This window comes from Pelodiscus sinensis, chromosome 30, assembly GCF_049634645.1.
Source record: "Pelodiscus sinensis isolate JC-2024 chromosome 30, ASM4963464v1, whole genome shotgun sequence".
Classification (NCBI taxonomy): domain Eukaryota; kingdom Metazoa; phylum Chordata; order Testudines; family Trionychidae; genus Pelodiscus; species Pelodiscus sinensis.
The window spans coordinates 8,707,334-8,723,613 of NC_134740.1; the positions used below are offsets into that span (position 1 = coordinate 8,707,334).

The 16,280-nt window shown below is 47.7% G+C and overlaps 2 protein-coding genes across 2 annotated transcripts; one reads left to right on the forward strand and one right to left on the reverse strand.

Moving 5' to 3' along the window:
- Nucleotides 1-2,270: 2,270 nt before the first annotated feature.
- Nucleotides 2,271-3,197, forward strand: LOC102445522 (olfactory receptor 13G1-like). The gene has a single exon (XM_014573248.2). It carries the CDS (start codon nt 2,271-2,273, stop codon nt 3,195-3,197), a length of 927 nt encoding a protein of 308 aa, XP_014428734.2.
- A 7,624-nt stretch (nt 3,198-10,821) lies between these two features.
- LOC102445762 (olfactory receptor 11G2-like) lies at nt 10,822-11,754 on the reverse strand. The gene has a single exon (XM_006111321.2). The coding sequence runs from the start codon at nt 11,752-11,754 to the stop codon at nt 10,822-10,824; it is 933 nt and encodes a 310-aa protein (XP_006111383.2).
- Nucleotides 11,755-16,280: the final 4,526 nt, after the last annotated feature.

A 16,280-nucleotide genomic window follows, 5' to 3' on the forward strand; every position in this document is an offset into this window, starting at 1 on the left:
AGGGTCCTATTCCGAACTACCGGTACTCCTCGTGAAACGAGGTGTACCGGTAGTTCGGAATAGGCACCCTAGTCCGAACTACCTAGTTCGAGCCCCGTGTAGCCGCGCTACACGGGGTTCGAAGCAGCGGGGATTTAAAAATGGCGGCTCCCCGCTTATGCTAATGAAGCCCGGGAAATTCAAATCCCGGGCTTCATTAGCAAGTGCGGTATGCATACATTACCCTCCTAGTTCGAACTAGGAGGGTAGTGTAGACATACCCACAGCTAGTAATTAAATATGCATTGGAGCAAGGTCTCCAGGTTTTTCTATCCACGTGTCCCATCCACTATAAAGTTATCTGCATGTTCTTGCTCCAATGCCCAGCCAAGTATCTTATGTGAAGTAGAACAGCTTCCACAGGGGATAGAAATGTAGCCGTGTTAGTCTGGGGTAGTTGAAGCAAAATGCAGGACAATATAGCACTTTAAAGACTAACAAGATGGTTTATTAGATGATGAGCTTTCGTGGGCCAGACCTGGCCCACGAAAGCTCATCATCTAATAAACCATCTTGTTAGTCTTTAAAGTGCTATATTGTCCTGCATTTTGCTTCCACAGGGGAGACAGTGAAAGCACCATCCCAACACCCCATAGCCTGGCAGTTGGGGAATTGCTGGGGCAAGGAAGCCGTGTTGGGTGAGTTACTTTCTCTGGGCTGGGGGTCTGAGCATGAGTCTTCTTTATTTCAGTTGGGTGCTCTGTGTAAAAGGGTACGTCTAGACTACAGGGTTTTGTCGACAGAAGTTTTGTCGACAGTTACTGTCGACAAAACTTCTGTTGACAAAGAGCGTCTAGACTACATCCAGTTCTGTCGACAAAGCAAGCCTCTTTGTCGACATAACAGTGTGGACGCAAAGGACAGTGTAGATGCAATAATATCAACAGAACTCTGTCAACAAAAGGGGTTATTCCTCGTAGAATGAGGTTTGCAAACGTCGACAAAACTGCTGAGTTTTATCGATGTTATGTCGACATAACTGAAAGGCAGTGTGGTATAGTCCACTTTTGTCGACAAAACCCTGTAGTCTAGACACACCCAAAGTGTCTACCCCCCTATCTCTGTTTCTCCAGTTTTGTGAATGGTGCCAGAATCTATCCCACAACATTAGAATGTGTACAGTCAGAACTGTTCAAATGAACCATTTAGATATTTCTTCAGTTTAGTCTATTTTCAGCTGGAACAATCAGCCTAAAGTGTGAACTATTTTGGTTGACCCAATTCTGAATTTTTTTCATCTAAAAAAAAAGTTTGGGTCAAAAAATTCCACCCAGCTCTATTCAGGACTTGAAGACATGGTAACTCATGGATCGGGGTATATCACGCATCATTCTCGGTATCTGATCCAGAAATGATAAGGCTGAGCATTTCAAAGGCCTCTTAGTGAGCTATTTCAATTTTTTCAGCTGAAAAAATTAGTTGCAGTAAAATTAGGGCTGTCAGACTATTAAAAGATTCATTGTGATTAATAGTGAGATTAAAAAATAATCACAAATAATCATAGTTGCATCACACTGTTAAACAATAATACAATGCCATTTGTTTACATATTTTGGATGTTTTCTACATTTTCAAAAAAATTGATTTCAATTACAACACAGAGTACAAAGTGCCCAGTGCATGTTATTATTTTTATTATAAATATTTGCACTGAAAAAGGTAAACAAAATATATTGTATTTTTTCAATTCACCTCATACAAATACTATCGCGAAATCCCTTAATTATGAATGTGCAACTTGCAAATGAAAAATTATGATTTTTACATAACTTCACTCAAAAATAAAACAATGTAAAACCTTAGAGCCTACAAGTCTACTCAGTCCTACTTGTTCAGCCAATTGCTCAGATGAGTTTGTTTATATTTGTGGGTGATAATGCTTAGCATATCTGGTATGCCAGCTAGAGAAGTACCATGGGAATGCCTGTTCTCACTTTCAGCTGACATTGTAAATAAGAAGCAATTTTTATCATTTTAATATCCTTTGAGAAAAAAAAATTCATTCTGAGTAAAATTTAAGATGTCAAAATGTTTCAATAAAATGTGTTTGTTACATGTCCACACACAGAGTTTAAAATTGAAAAATTTCAGAACTTTTCACACAATAAATAGAGAAAATTGACATTTCATTTTTCCACCTTAATTCAGGATGAAAACAAATGCCAAAAACATTGACTAGAGAAGTTGCAGCAACCAAGCCTTCATCCCCCACTGTCCCCTGAGCTCCAGAAATGAAGAACCAAAGCATCGTGACCACATTCATCGTGCTGGGACTCTCCAGTGACACCCACCTGCAGTTCTTACTCTTCGTCCTATTCCTCTCCATCTATGTCATCGCTCTGCTGGGCAACTTACTCATCATAGCTGCCGTCCTTTCCAGTTCCAAGCTGCAGAGGCCCATGTATTTTTTCCTCTTCCATTTGGCCGTGGTGGACATCGTCGGCACCTCCACCATCATACCCCAAATGCTGGGGAACCTAGTGGCGGTCAGGAAATCTATCTCTTTCCCAAGGTGCATAGCCCAGCTCTACTTCTTCACTTGGTCTTTGGGGGCGGAGATGGTGCTCTTCACCGTCATGGCTTACGACCGCTATGTGGCTGTTTGCCATCCTTTGCGCTACAGCATCATGATGAACAAGACCATGTGCATGGGCCTGTCTGCTCTCGTGATGGTCATTGCTGTGATCAACACTTCAGTCCACACGGGCCTCGTCCTGCGTCTGACCTTCTGTGGGCCCAACATTATTAACCATTTCTTCTGTGAGATCCCATCCCTGCTGGTTCTTTCCTGCACCTCGGTGCGGATAAATGAGGTCATGTCCTTCACAACGGATATCTTCCTAGCTATGGGAGACTTCCTGCTGATCGGTGTCTCTTACTGCTTCATTGTCAGGGCCATCTTGAGGATCCAAACAACTGAAGGGAGGAGAAAAGCCTTCTCCACCTGCTCCTCCCACCTCATTGTGGTATCTCTTTATTACTCCACTGTCATCTACACCTACATTCGCCCGGCCTCCAGTTACTCCTTCAACAAAGACAAGATCATTGCCACCCTGTACAGCCTGGTGACGCCGACTCTCAACCCCATCGTCTACACCCTTCGGAATAAAGATGTCAGGCAGGCCATCAGGAAAATGCTTCCACACCTTGGGAAATAGGTCAGGATGGGACACACCTTGAGAAGTTTGGTAGAAAGTCTGGAGCTCTGGTTTTGGCTTCTCTGTAAAGGAGACTCAGAAGAAACTAATGCAGGTTTCATGCAGGACTTTCTAACTGGTCACACACCGATTTCCTAAATCACTGAAAATGTTGGAACTAGTTGAAACTATGGCTATGACTGCAGAGCTTTTCCGGGAATGTGTCCACTTTTCAGAAAAAAATGTCGGAAAAGTGGTCATATTTTGTCGGCATTCCTGTAAACCTCCTTATATAAGGAAGAAGGGTTGTTCCGAAAGAGGGGCTTTTTTTCCAAAATTTGGCCTCGTGTACATGAGCCAAATTTTAGAAAAGCCTCTTTTGGAAGGAAATTGCATTTCTTTTACTGATTTATCTTTGTGGTGTATACATAGCCTATGGCTACGTCTAGAATGCATCCCTCTGTCAACAGAGGGATGCAAATCAAGCACATCAAAATTGCTAATGAAGCAGGAATTTAAATATCCCGTGCTTCATTAGCATAAACATGGCCACCACTTTTTTTGGAAATGGACCTTTTTTGAAAAAAAAATGGCAGTCTAGATGTGGATTTATTGAAAATAACGCCTTTTTCGACAGATCCCGTATGCCTAAAAAAAAGAGGTTTACAGGATTTGTTAAACAAGGTTGTTGCTGGTTTTTTTTTTTTTTTTTGACAGATACATGTCTAGACTGCTGGGTTTTGTTTTTGAGAAAGCTTCATTTCGAAAAAAAAAGCAGTGGCCATGTTTATGATAATGAAGCATGGGATATTTAAATCCCTGCTTCACTAGCAATTTCGATGTGCCTAATCTACATCTGTCTGTCTACAAAGAGGTATAGTTTAGACACACCCTAATTAGTTTAGAAAGAAAGAAAGAAAGAAAGAAAGAAAGAAAGAAAGAAAGAAAGAAAGAAAGAAAGAAAGAAAGTTAACTATCTCAAATGTTTCAGACTTGTGATATAAAAGCAGTGAAATTTAACCCAGTAGTGACAGATGGCAGAACAAGGAGCAATGGTCTCAAGTTACAGTGGGAGAGGTCTAGGTTGGAAATTAGGAAAAACTATGGGTATGTCTACACTACCCCGCTAGTTCGAACTAGCGGGGTAATGTATGCATACCGCACTTGCTAATGAAGCCCGGGATTTGAATTTCCCGGGCTTCATTAGCATAAGCGGGGAGCCGCCATTTTTAAATCCCCGCTGCTTCGAACCCCGTGTAGCGCGGCTACACGGGGCTCGAACTAGGTAGTTCGGACTAGGGTGCCTATTCCGAACTACCGGTACACCTCGTTTCACGAGGAGTACCGGTAGTTCGGAATAGGACCCTAGTCCGAACTACCTAGTTCGAGCCCCGTGTAGCCGCGCTACACGGGGTTCGAAGCAGCGGGGATTTAAAAATGGCGGCTCCCCGCTTATGCTAATGAAGCCCGGGAAATTCAAATCCCGGGCTTCATTAGCAAGTGCGGTATGCATACATTACCCCGCTAGTTCGAACTAGCGGGGTAGTGTAGACATACCCTATTTTACTAGGAGGGAGGTGAAACACTGGGATGGGTTCCCTAAGGAGGTGGTGGAATCTCCATCCCTAGAAGTTTTTAAGTCTTGGCTTGACAAAGCCCTGGCTGGGCTGATTTAGTTGGGATTGGTCCTGGCTAGAGCAAGGACTTGATGACCTTCTGAGGTCTCTCCTGGCTTTATGATTCTATGATTCTATTGTTTTGTAGCTTTTATAGTTTTCCTTCCTTGTCGCTAAAATTTCCCAGCTGTGAAATAGGCAAAAGGATACTTGTTGACAACTCTGATGCTTTATCATTTCATTTCTCCACCTGAGGACTGTGTACAGTGGCTAATCCCACTGTGTGAAACTGGGCTCCAGAAAGACCTTACGGGGATGTTGTGATTGGATGATGTTTATTTGTACTATGTGGGCTGGTGAGTGACTGTGCAGTGAGTGATACAAACACGGTTCATTGTCACCAGCTCAGTGAACACGTTTTCTTCTGATTCCCCACCCAGCTCGCCCCCGGCACACTGTGCTAGTTAGAGAAGGAAATTGCAGACACTCCAATACAATGAAGCTCTGCGGCTGAATGACGATTCACCTCCGTAGGAATACAATCAATAGAAAAAGAGGATCCAGTGATCAGTGAAATATTTCTCATTGGTATTCTCATGGCCACCCTGCGCCCCTCTGGACTGGAGACACTGGCATGGGTGTGCTTAAAGACCTGCGCGGGGACACAGCACTGGACCAGTGTATCAACCCACCCATAATGTCCCCAGAGCTGGGTTCCAGCTCTAGAGGAAGATCTCTCAGCCTCTTCTCAGACTCAGTCTCTACTGTGCCCCAGAGTGGGAGGAGTCTGGTCTCGGTTTCCCTGACATCCAAAAAACCTCAAAAAACAAAATAAAAAACTTGATTGCTGCCGCCACTGGGTATGTCCATACTACAGTGCTATTTCGAATTAACTTAATTCGAAATAGTTAATTCAAATTAAGCTAATTCAAAATAACGCATCTAGACACAAAAACTATTTCAAAATAGCATTTTGCTATTTCGAAATAGCACATCCACACTCAAAGGACCCTGAACCGAAGTTAAGGCTGGCCGGAACCAGTGCCAGCAGGGCATCAGGTTAGGACTTAGTGCGTGGGGCTGCTGCCTGAGGCTAACTGAGCTCCGTGCTTAAAGGGACCCTACCCCCACCCCGGACAGACAGTTCTCAGGGTTCCCCGCTTGCTTGTCTACCTCGATGAGGGACAGCAAAGCAGTCCTGGCTTGGGACACCACAGCACTCGGTCACATGGAGCCAGAGCTGCCTCTGGGCAATCTCGTGGGGTCGTTGCCATCAGCCCGGCTGTGCTTGCTGCAGGCTGCCATCCGGGGGATCCATCAGGGGGCTGTCAGGATCCAGGAGGTCCTGAAGGAGAGTCCACCCCAAGGAGCCCTCAGAGCCTCCCCCGTCCTCCCCACCGGGGGCTCGTGCCCCATTTCTACCTCACGTTCTTCCACTTACCCTCCCTACCCTCCCTTCCTGATGTCAAATAAAAGATACGTAAGTTCAAAAATAGAAACTGGGTTTATTGAATAAAACTGGGGGGGAGATGAACCTTTGGGGAGACTGGGAAAAGGAGGTGGGAGAGGGGAAGAGAGAGGGTGGAAGCGGGGAGAGGAAAACCTGGGAGGAGAGAGCTGGAAGGGAGAAGCAAGGGGAAGAAAGGGGAGGGGAAGCTCAGGGCTCAAGGTTGGGGGTCTCGCCAGACCAACTTGACTTTCATGCTAACCTGCTCCTGAGTTCGCATGTGGTCTTTGGTGGCCATGCTGGCAGCTATCCTGCCATAGACGGCCGCATTCCTCTGTCTAGTGTGGAGATCATAGACGTTGGGGGTATCCCCCCAAATCTGAAGAAGGTCCATGATCTCCACCCTGGACCAGGAAGGTGCCTGCCTTCTCCAGCCCCTGTCAGGCTCCTGGGAGCTGGCAGACTGTTCCTGGGGAGCGGTGGAGGGCTGGCTGCCAGTGGCTTGTTGGTTCATGTTTTGGGGCCACTGGATCCGGGGCCCCAGTGGCTACTGCTGGCTCTGGGCTGGCAGGCTTGGAGCTGGAACAGGCACTGAGGCCAGGGTCTACCCCTTTAATGGCTCCCGGGCTGGGGGAGAGGAGAGTAAGTTTTCCAGGTTGTGCCCAGAGTGGCCACCAGGGCTCCCTGGGAAGGGCTGGAGGCCCCCTATTTTGAATTAAGTTTCTACACAGCACTTAATTTGAAATAGCTATTTTGAATTTGGCTTTACTCCTCGTAGAATGAAGTTTTCCAAATTTGAAATAAGGGCTCCACTATTTCGAATTTATTTCGAAATAGCGGTTTGCCTGTGTAGACGCTATTAAAGTTAATTCAATAACTGCTATTATTTTGAATTAACTTTTAGTGTAGACATACCCACCGAGTGTATCTAAAAATAGAAAATAAATCTGTTTCCAGGGAAGAAACCTCTTGAAATCCCTTCCCTGACGCAAAGCTCCCTCTGTCCCAACCTCCGTTTGACTTGCAGTTGGGAAAACACAGACAATCCTCAGAGAACAATGGGACTTTGCTTCCCTCGGTTACTGTGGTTTCTATTAGGCATGCAGGTTTAGGGATACAAAAATCAACCAATACCAGTGTCACACGGATGTCATATGTGGGTCCTGCAGATTAGCAGGCCTGGGATGGAAGTTTCCATCCCTGCTGGACCCAGCTTAGCATAGCCTGGGACCCTGCAAGCCCCAACAGCAGCTGGGTTTTATCAGCTCTAACCTGTGCCTTGAGCTGAGAAACTACTGAGCAGTAAAGAAATTCAACCTCGGTCTCAGCCATAGGAGCGATAAGAATGGCGTTGGGCCAGGTACGTGCACACCCGGTAAACTAGAGTCTAAAACTTGAGGGGGGTCTTGCCCCTCTGGAAGTTCCACCAGAGACCTTTTCCCTTGAAAGGTGCCCTGGGTCCCCTCAGCTAGAGCCCGGGTGCGAGGTGACCGGAACGGGACTCCCCGCAGACCTGATGGGGTATAAGATTTCCAAGTGCCTGTTGTTCATTTAGGTGTAGTGCTTTGCCTATGCTAATTACTTGGATTAGTTTGCAGTAGTTGTGTATTTGCCAGTATTAAACCTGTAATGGTAGTGCTGTAGTGAGATTTGTATTTTGTAGTAGCTGTGTAAGCATTTGGCAGTATTAAGTTTGTCTTTGTAGTGAGATTAATAAAAGCAACTATCTATCCCTCATCAACTCTGTCTTGAAGCACATCCACAACATTGTTGGGCCCTGGCCCTGTGACTTGACAACCAGTTAACCATAACAAAAAGAAAACACTTTTATTATTAAAACAAGATGACTCTTGCAAGCATAGTAAATGACTGGGTGTTAAAAGCCATGGATTTAAATTGACTCAGAAATCCTTCCTGAGCTTAATTCTTAGTTACAAAAGAGAAGAGAAAAACATTTAACCAGCTAAGTCATGATTTCCAAACCCCCAAACAAGGAAAACATTAAACCTGATGGAAATCTAAACTTTCCCTACTTAAACTTTTTAATTAAGTCGACGAGTCTGTTCCTGGGAGAGTCCTTCTCTCTTGTTTCTCTTGCTCTGTACCTGGGGGAAAACTGCTGCTTCCCCCAAACAAAAGAAAAAATCCACTCTCTCGTTTGAAATTCCTTATCTGCATTTCATTGGCTGAATGCCCAAAGCCCCCTCCCTCAAATGTGTCTCCACAGTTAGCTTAACCCTTTCCTTCTTTTCCAGGTAAGCCAGACTCTCCTTTGAGGTGCCCATTCATGACATGGATAAAACTGGGGAGTTCTAGTGCCTGTCTTCTTTGACTCCAGAATGGAAAATAGAACCCAGAAGTCCTGCTTCCAGCCACCCCTCAAGCCTCCTTCCAGAGCCAGTCTCACCCTAGTGTTGGGGCTCAAATCCAGGAATCCTGGGTGCCACCTGCCTTCTGATCTAATCTATTAGACCCTTTCTGGGCCCAGGGCTCATACCTAGAAATCCTCAGACTCTGCCTTGCTCCCCAACCCTCAAGACTCTGCACTCAGAACAGGAAATATCTGAATGAATCTCAGATGTGAAATAGCAGACCTGCTGTGATGGACCGGGCTGGGTTTGGGCACCACTGAGGGAATCCACTCAGGGCAAATTGCTCAAACCCAGGGCTACTTATAGTCCTAGACTGGAGACCTTTCCCAAAATAGGTCACAAACCAGTCACCCCGAGTGCTTCAGCTGCCATTCTGGCTAGTAGGAAGCTTCACAAACAAAACCCCTCACACACTCCAGCTCTCCCTGTGCCACAATCAGCCCCGGGCCTTACACACAGGTGAGGGGTTAGAGAACCTAATTTCACCAACTCCGAACAGATCCTCCCAGTCCCAAAGAACCAGCCACAGACCCTGGTCAATTTATACTTTCGATCTTACCCACAAGAGCATGGTGAGCCAGTCCTTTAGCATCTAAAATCTAAAGGTTTATTAACAAAAGGAAGAAAAGGTCGAGAGTGAGATTGTTAAGTTACAAACTGCTAGCTCAGAGTCTCTGGTGTACATCCAGTATCAGGATGGGTCAGCAATCCTTCCCACTCCCTGTCCCTAGCAAGGCTGCATCTGGGATCAGGAGCAAGACTGAATATCAGGTGGAAACAGCCTCATGGCACTTTTCTATTTCTGTGTCTCCCAAACTGGAGCTGGTCACATGATCAAGTGGCCTGTCTCTGTTTCACATGCAAGTAGTTGTTATGCCCTGGACAATCTGCAGGTTTCAGATGCATCCCTGAGGTGTTTTTTGGCCTCTCCGAGAGCCATTGTCCATGCAGCAGTGCTAGTTACACAGCCATTCACTGAACAATCCCTCCTCACAACAGGCCCTCCAGGCCGATTTCTCCCTCCCAGACAGAGAACATTTACAATACAAGAACAGAGTCCATATCCATAACTTCACACACAAACATCACACAAGTACATGAGCAGCATACACAGAATCAGTAGAGCATAAGCTTTTATTTTACACCTCATATCATCCCGTTGGACAGAATTTGGGGCAAACACCGCACCATGGGTGCTCTAGTGATCTGTTTGCTCACTTTAAAATCCAATAATGTGACACCTGCGAGTTGTGGTATGCTACCTCTCACCAGAATCTGATTTCAGACCATGTTTTTATAGGCTTCAGGGGTGATCCTACACACTGGTAGCCCTAACGTCAGTGCCAGACAAATTAGTGGGATGTATAGCAAGGAAGAGGATAACCAGACATGGGTAAACATAATTGACTGGGGAAAAGTCAGCACAGCTTTTGTAAAGGGAAATCTTGCCCCAGACATATATATGAATTCTTTGAGCATGTCAACAACAATCTGAACAGTGGATACAACCCATTGCAGAGTTTGAAAGCCCTTGACAAGGACCCCAAAGGGGAAACACTTGCCCAGTGCTCTTCTAGATAGTTTTGTTTTTCCAGTTCTTGGGAGGTGGGGGATGTAAGTTGTCAGCACATCTGGGATCTATTTCTAGCTCTTGGAGGTCTATTGGGCAGCACTTCCGGATTGTGCCCATTGCTCTGGGAAGGAGTAAGAAAGTGGGATCCGGGGAGTTAGCACACGGTGTGGGAGTCTGGACTCCCAGGTCAAAGTTAAGGCCAGAGGGGACCAGCCCAGATTATCCAGGGCTGACCTTCTGTAGGACACGGGTCACCAACCCGAACCGTTCACTGAAATGAGACCGAAGTGGGACCAAGACTCTCCTAGTGGCAGGGAAATAACTATCTGCGGTGACCCCAGATAACCCAGACGAGTGAGATGCACCCTACACTATAATGGGGAGGAGCAACCTCACCCAAGTCATGGCCAATAGGACCAGCATGGTAGTGAAATTACTCCCCTACCCCTGCTGGACCCTGAGTCCTGATCTTCACTAGAGCAGAAGGTCTACTTAAGACATGCAGCTCTAACTATGTTAATCACATAGATGGAGTCGACATATCTTAAATCACCGACCACACAGTGGGAACTTAACAGGAGCAAATGCTCCCTTCCCCCCAGCCAATCCTGGCAGATGGGGTCACAGGAGAGCCCCCCTACTGCTTCCCCAGCAGGGTTCTTCTCAGAGCCTCCTTCATCTCCTTGTTCCTCAGGCTGTAGATCAGGGGGTTCAACAGCGGGGTCCACAACATGTACAACAGCGTCACCACCTTCCCGCTGCCCCCCGAGGCTGTTGGGATGACATAGTTGACCATCAGGGCCCCGTAGTACAGGCCTACGATGGTCAGGTGGGTGGTGCAGGTGGAGAAGGCCTTGTGCCGCCCGGCCCCTGCGGGCAGCCTCAGCACGGCCCTGATGATGAGCCCGTAGGAGGCCAGGATGAAGAGGAAGGTGGCGAAAAGCATTAAGGATGCCATGTTGGAGCAGAACTGACCGACCCAGTGATCTGGAGAGCAGGAGGCAGCCAGTAATGGGACTGGGTCACAGACAAAATGGTCCAGGGTGTAGGGGCTGCAGAAGGAGAGCCGGGAGATGAGGACGATGGGCGCTATGAACCACAGGAAACCCATGAGCCAGCAGGAGGCGACCATGGTCCAGCAGAGCTGGGGGGACATGAGGATGGGGTAGCGCAGGGGCTGGCAGATGGCCAGGGATCTATCCAGGGCCATGGCTGCGAGGAAAAAGCTGTCGGTGGTTCCCAGGGAAAAGAAGAAGTAGAACTGCAGGAAGCAGGCGTGGAAGGAGATGGGGAGGCCAGGGCGCAGCAGGTCACAGAGCATCCGTGGCACAGTGGATGTGACGAAGCAGATCTCCAGACAGGAGAAGTTCCCCAGCAGGATGTACATGGGCAGGCGCTGGAGGCGGGGGTCCCGCAGCACGGCCCACACGATGCAGAAGTTCCCCACCACGGTAGCGGCATACGCCAAGGAGAGCAGAGCAAAGAGGAGCTCCCGGCTCTGCCGGCCCAGGGAGGGGAAACCCAGCAGCAGGAACTGGGTCACTGGGGCGGTGCCATTGGCCGGATTCATCAGAAGACCCTGGAGGTGATAGAAATGAAACAGAGACAGAGTCACCGGCCGTCAGACTGACACCCCCACCCCCACCGCCCTGTATCACGTCTCACACTCAAGCTGGGTTTTTTCCTCCGTTGGAAACCTTTCAGGCGGGGCAAAGTTGCTGCCCTGAGATGTGTAGCTGGCTGTTCTTCCAGGGCAACGCTCGCTTGCGCCGCCTTCCATGGTGAGGTCAGCTTCGCCGGGTCAGGGTAGGATCCCAAACCCCATCAGTGCTGCTCAGCTTAGTAGGTGGTGCTCTGAGAAACTTCCTGGACTTCAAGGCTGCAATGAAATGGCCTAGGTTGGGCACCTAAATCCCTTTGACAGTCTGGTCTTAAATTCCTATTGGAAATGGGATTCGGCTCCTAAACCACTTACATCCCTTTTGGAAATGGGATTAGGCTCCTAAGTGTTCCCTGTGTCTCCCTGCTGCATATTACAGTCTGGGAGCAAGAGGCCATTTTATTATTCCCCCTTTTCATTTGGACATATCTAAGGACGACATTGGTCATGGATTGTCCCTAAGGGCCCCGCAGAAGGAAAATTGAGATCCGATGAATGCAGTGATTAATGCAGGAATTAATGCAGGGATTAATGCAGTTATGAGTGCAGTGATTAATGCAGTGATTAATGCAGGGATGAATGCAGTGATGAATGCAGTGATGAATGCAGTGATTAATGCAGGGATTAATGCAGGGATAGTATTAAATGCCACAAACTATCGTCACACGGGAAATGGATGTTTAGAGTCAGTGGGTAATTATATTATGTATTTGTTTTTTATTAGTTATGCAACTTCTGGGAGCCCCCGTCACAACCCAGAACCTGATGGTGCCAGGTGTTGCACAGACACAGAGGGAAAAGATACAGCTTGGCCAATCTGCCTTATCCCCTATATTTTCTGAATAGGATTAAAATGAGAGATCAAGTTCCTATTGCGTGACAGACTCAGAATTAAAATTAATCTCTGTACAAATTCCTAGATAGGATTGGCATGTGCAGTTCATAACTATATTATAATATCAATTAACATATAAAGCTACCTAAGGATATGTCTACACTAGCTCATTAATTCGAGCTAGGTAGGCAAATCAGGCAACCAGAGATGCAAATGAAGCCCGGGATTTAAATGTCCCGGGCTTTATTTGCATGTTCCCATCCAGCCGCCATTTTTAAATCCCTCTTAGTTCGAACAAACTGCCCATAGCTACATGCGGCAGTTTAAAGTTAATCTGAATTAAATCCTTAGTTCAGATTAACTGTTACTCCTCATGGAATCTGTTACTGGCTGGGGGCCAACTGGCCAAGCAGCAGAAAAGGACGTGGGGACACAGTGTGTGAGAATCTAACAGCGTATTGGGCTACCCGCAGACCCCTCGCAGCGTTACATGGATGGTGAATTGTACAGCAAATCTCACACCCCCTTGGATTCATTGTAAAGCACAGTCAAGAATTGTAATAACCAGCCTCAGTTGCATTTGTGGCTGTAAACCAGGATAACATGGTACATGGATGAGGGGATGGACGACACAGGAAGGATCACTTGACAGTTATCTGCTCCTCTTGTTCCCTCTAACGCACTTAGTGCTGCCGCAGTAGGGCCTGCACTGAGCAGGGGGTAGGACTAGATGACTCCTATTGTCTCTTCCATCCCTAAGCGCCTACGATGCTATGGCTCTGGGAACTGGCATTTGCTGCGCTGGGAAGACAGGAACAGATGGACTTTCAGCCGGCCAGTGAATTCTAAAACTGAGAGTCATTCATTGTACTTTCTTAGGCATGTTTTCCCTAGAACCCATTCGTGATCAGTTCTTCTGCATTGCTATCTGGAGCTGGGGTTTCACTGAGTCCTCCCACCCATCAGTCTGGGATCACTCGCACACTGGGCAGCTCTGGCAAGCTGCAGATTTTCACTTGGTCCCGCACTTTCTCCGGTATCCACACTGCTGTAGTTACACACAGACTCTATGAAGAGCCACTGGATGAAACAACAATAGGGAAGCTGCTATCATGATAACCACCAGCCTATGACACCAGAGCTGTTCCCCCCAGTCAGGTGAAACCACTAACCAGTAGGACTTTGTTATCCCATTTGCCTCCCCCTGAATGTGCACACTACTGCTAACCAAGCTGAGATTCCCCCCCCACATTTTGTTAAAGGCACACTGGTTTAGGTAAAACTATAAACAAGTTTGTTAACTACAAAGGATCAGAGCACATTACCAGGAAATTAAGAAAAACCCAGATACAAAGTATAACAGGCTGCTCCGAGTCCATAGGCATGAACAGATTCTCACCCTGTCTGGGAATAACGGCGTCTGGCAGATTCTCAAGGCACAAGTTGCATTTGCTTTGTAGTTTGGGTTTTCCAGGCCTCCATACACTGGGTAAGATGCCTTTAGCCTGGATCCAGCACTATCCCCAGGTCCGTCCTTGCTCTTCAGATCTTTGCAGGAGTCCTCTTGTGTGGGGAGTGAAGAACTGCTGGTTTCACTCTCTGCCTTATGTAGCTGTAGAGAAGGGTGAGAATCCTTTGTTTCAAAGTCTGTTCCCAAGATCAGGCTTTGGAAAAACACAGACAGGCCCCTGTAGAGTCACAGCAACTATTAATTACAGAGTCTCTGAATCATTCTTAGGAAGGTGCATGGGTGGGAGTTTAGCTTCTCTTAAAGTCTATTTTTTTGCATAACAGCTCATTACCCTGCAAAGACGTTTCCCAATGGACTGTCTAGCACCTTCCCAAGTGGGAGGTACCCAAGTGTCAGAACATGGGAAATAAAGACACTTAGTCCAGATGCACAATTTCAGATACAAAAATAATTCATGAATACAAATAGGCTAATCATATTCAGCACATCATTACTTTTCCAATGACACTTTAAATAACCTGTCTTGCATCACGATTTAGGCTTTAATGATATCATGGTAAAACTTTAAGAAACTGGGATTTAGTGTCCAAGGGTATATCTACACTACAAAGTTAATTCGAACTAACGGACGTTAGTTCGAATGAACTTTCATAGGCGCTACACTAGCGCTCCGCTAGTTCGAACTTAATTCGAACTAACAGAGCGCTTAGTTCGAACTAGGTAAACCTCATTGCACAAGGACTAAGCCTAGTTCGAACATATTAGTTTGAATTAAGGGCTGTGTAGCCACTCAATTCGAACTAGTGGGAGGCTAGCCCTCCCCAGATTTCCCTGGTGGCCACTCTGGGCACCACCAGGGAAACTCGTATGCCCCCATCCCGGCCCCGGAGCCGTTAAAGGGGCACGGGCTGGCTACGGTGCCCGTGCCAGGTGCAAGCCTGCCAGCACCCAGCCAGCAGACCCTGCACCTGGCACGCCATGAGCCAGCCACCCGATGCCCCCCAGCCCTCTGCCTCTTCCTGGGACCAGGCTGGCGGCTCCTGGGAGCCTGGCCAGGACCGCAAGAGGCGGGCACCCGCCTGGTCTAGTGCAGACATCGTGGACCTCGTCCACGAACTCCGCACTAGGCACAGGAAAGTGGCCATCTAGGGCAGGAGAGCTGCCAGCCTGGCCACCCAGGAGCAAGTGTGCATGAAAATCAAGGTGGTCCACTGAGACCCTCGATCCTGAGCCCTGAGCTTAGAATGGCTGTCCTGGGTCAGACCAAAGGTCCATCTAGTCCAGTAGCCTGTCTGCCAACAGCAGCCAACCCTAGGGACCCTGGAAGGGATGGACCAAAGTCAGTGACCAAGCTATTTGTCTCGCGCCATCCATCTCCAGCCTTCCACAAACTTTGGGCAGGGACACCATTCCTACCCCCTGGCTAATACCACTCCATGGACCCAACCTCCATGACTTGATCTAACTTCTCTTTAAACTCTGTTCTAGTTCTAGCCTTCACAGCCTCCTGCAGCAAGGAGTTCCACAGGTTGACTCTTTGCTTTGTGAAGAAGAACTTTCTGTTACTAGTTTGAAGCCTGCTACCCATTCCTTTACTTTGGTGTCCTTTAAAAGTTCTCTAATGGAGAACTTTTCTTTATGCACCCTCTCCACACCACTCGTGCTTTTATAGACCTCTATCATATCCCCCCTCCGTCTCTTCTCTAAGCTGAAGTTTTGTTCAATAAAGAAAGATTCTATTTTTGAACACACGGCGTGTGGGGAACGAGCCAGGGCCCCTGCATGACACCCAGCTGCTGCTCCATGGTGGGCAAGGCCCAGGCGCATGGTCTCTGGGCTCCCTCTCCCCCCATCCCTCCCATGCACATAAGGGGAGCATGATGGCACTCACATGTGGAGCCCTCCTCGGCCTTGGAAGACACAGCCGATGTGCTCTGTGGGGTGCTCAAGGGTCCTGGGTCCTGGGCAGGCTCCCTGCAGGCTCCTGGCTCTCGGCATCCTCCTCCTCCTCCGTGTCAGGGATGTGGCCCTCTGCCCCGAGGTCGATCACCACCCGGGAGGCATGGACGGCGTGAGCCCCTAGGATGCCATCCAGGGCCTCATAATGAGAGTAGGCCTCCGGGTCAGCCC

What these genes read in the sequence shown, in the direction of transcription:
- LOC102445522 (XM_014573248.2), top strand. Translation starts at nt 2,271, where the DNA reads ATGAAGAACCAAAGCATCGTGACCACATTCATCGTGCTGGGACTCTCC.
- LOC102445762 (XM_006111321.2), bottom strand. Translation starts at nt 11,754, where the DNA reads ATGAATCCGGCCAATGGCACCGCCCCAGTGACCCAGTTCCTGCTGCTG.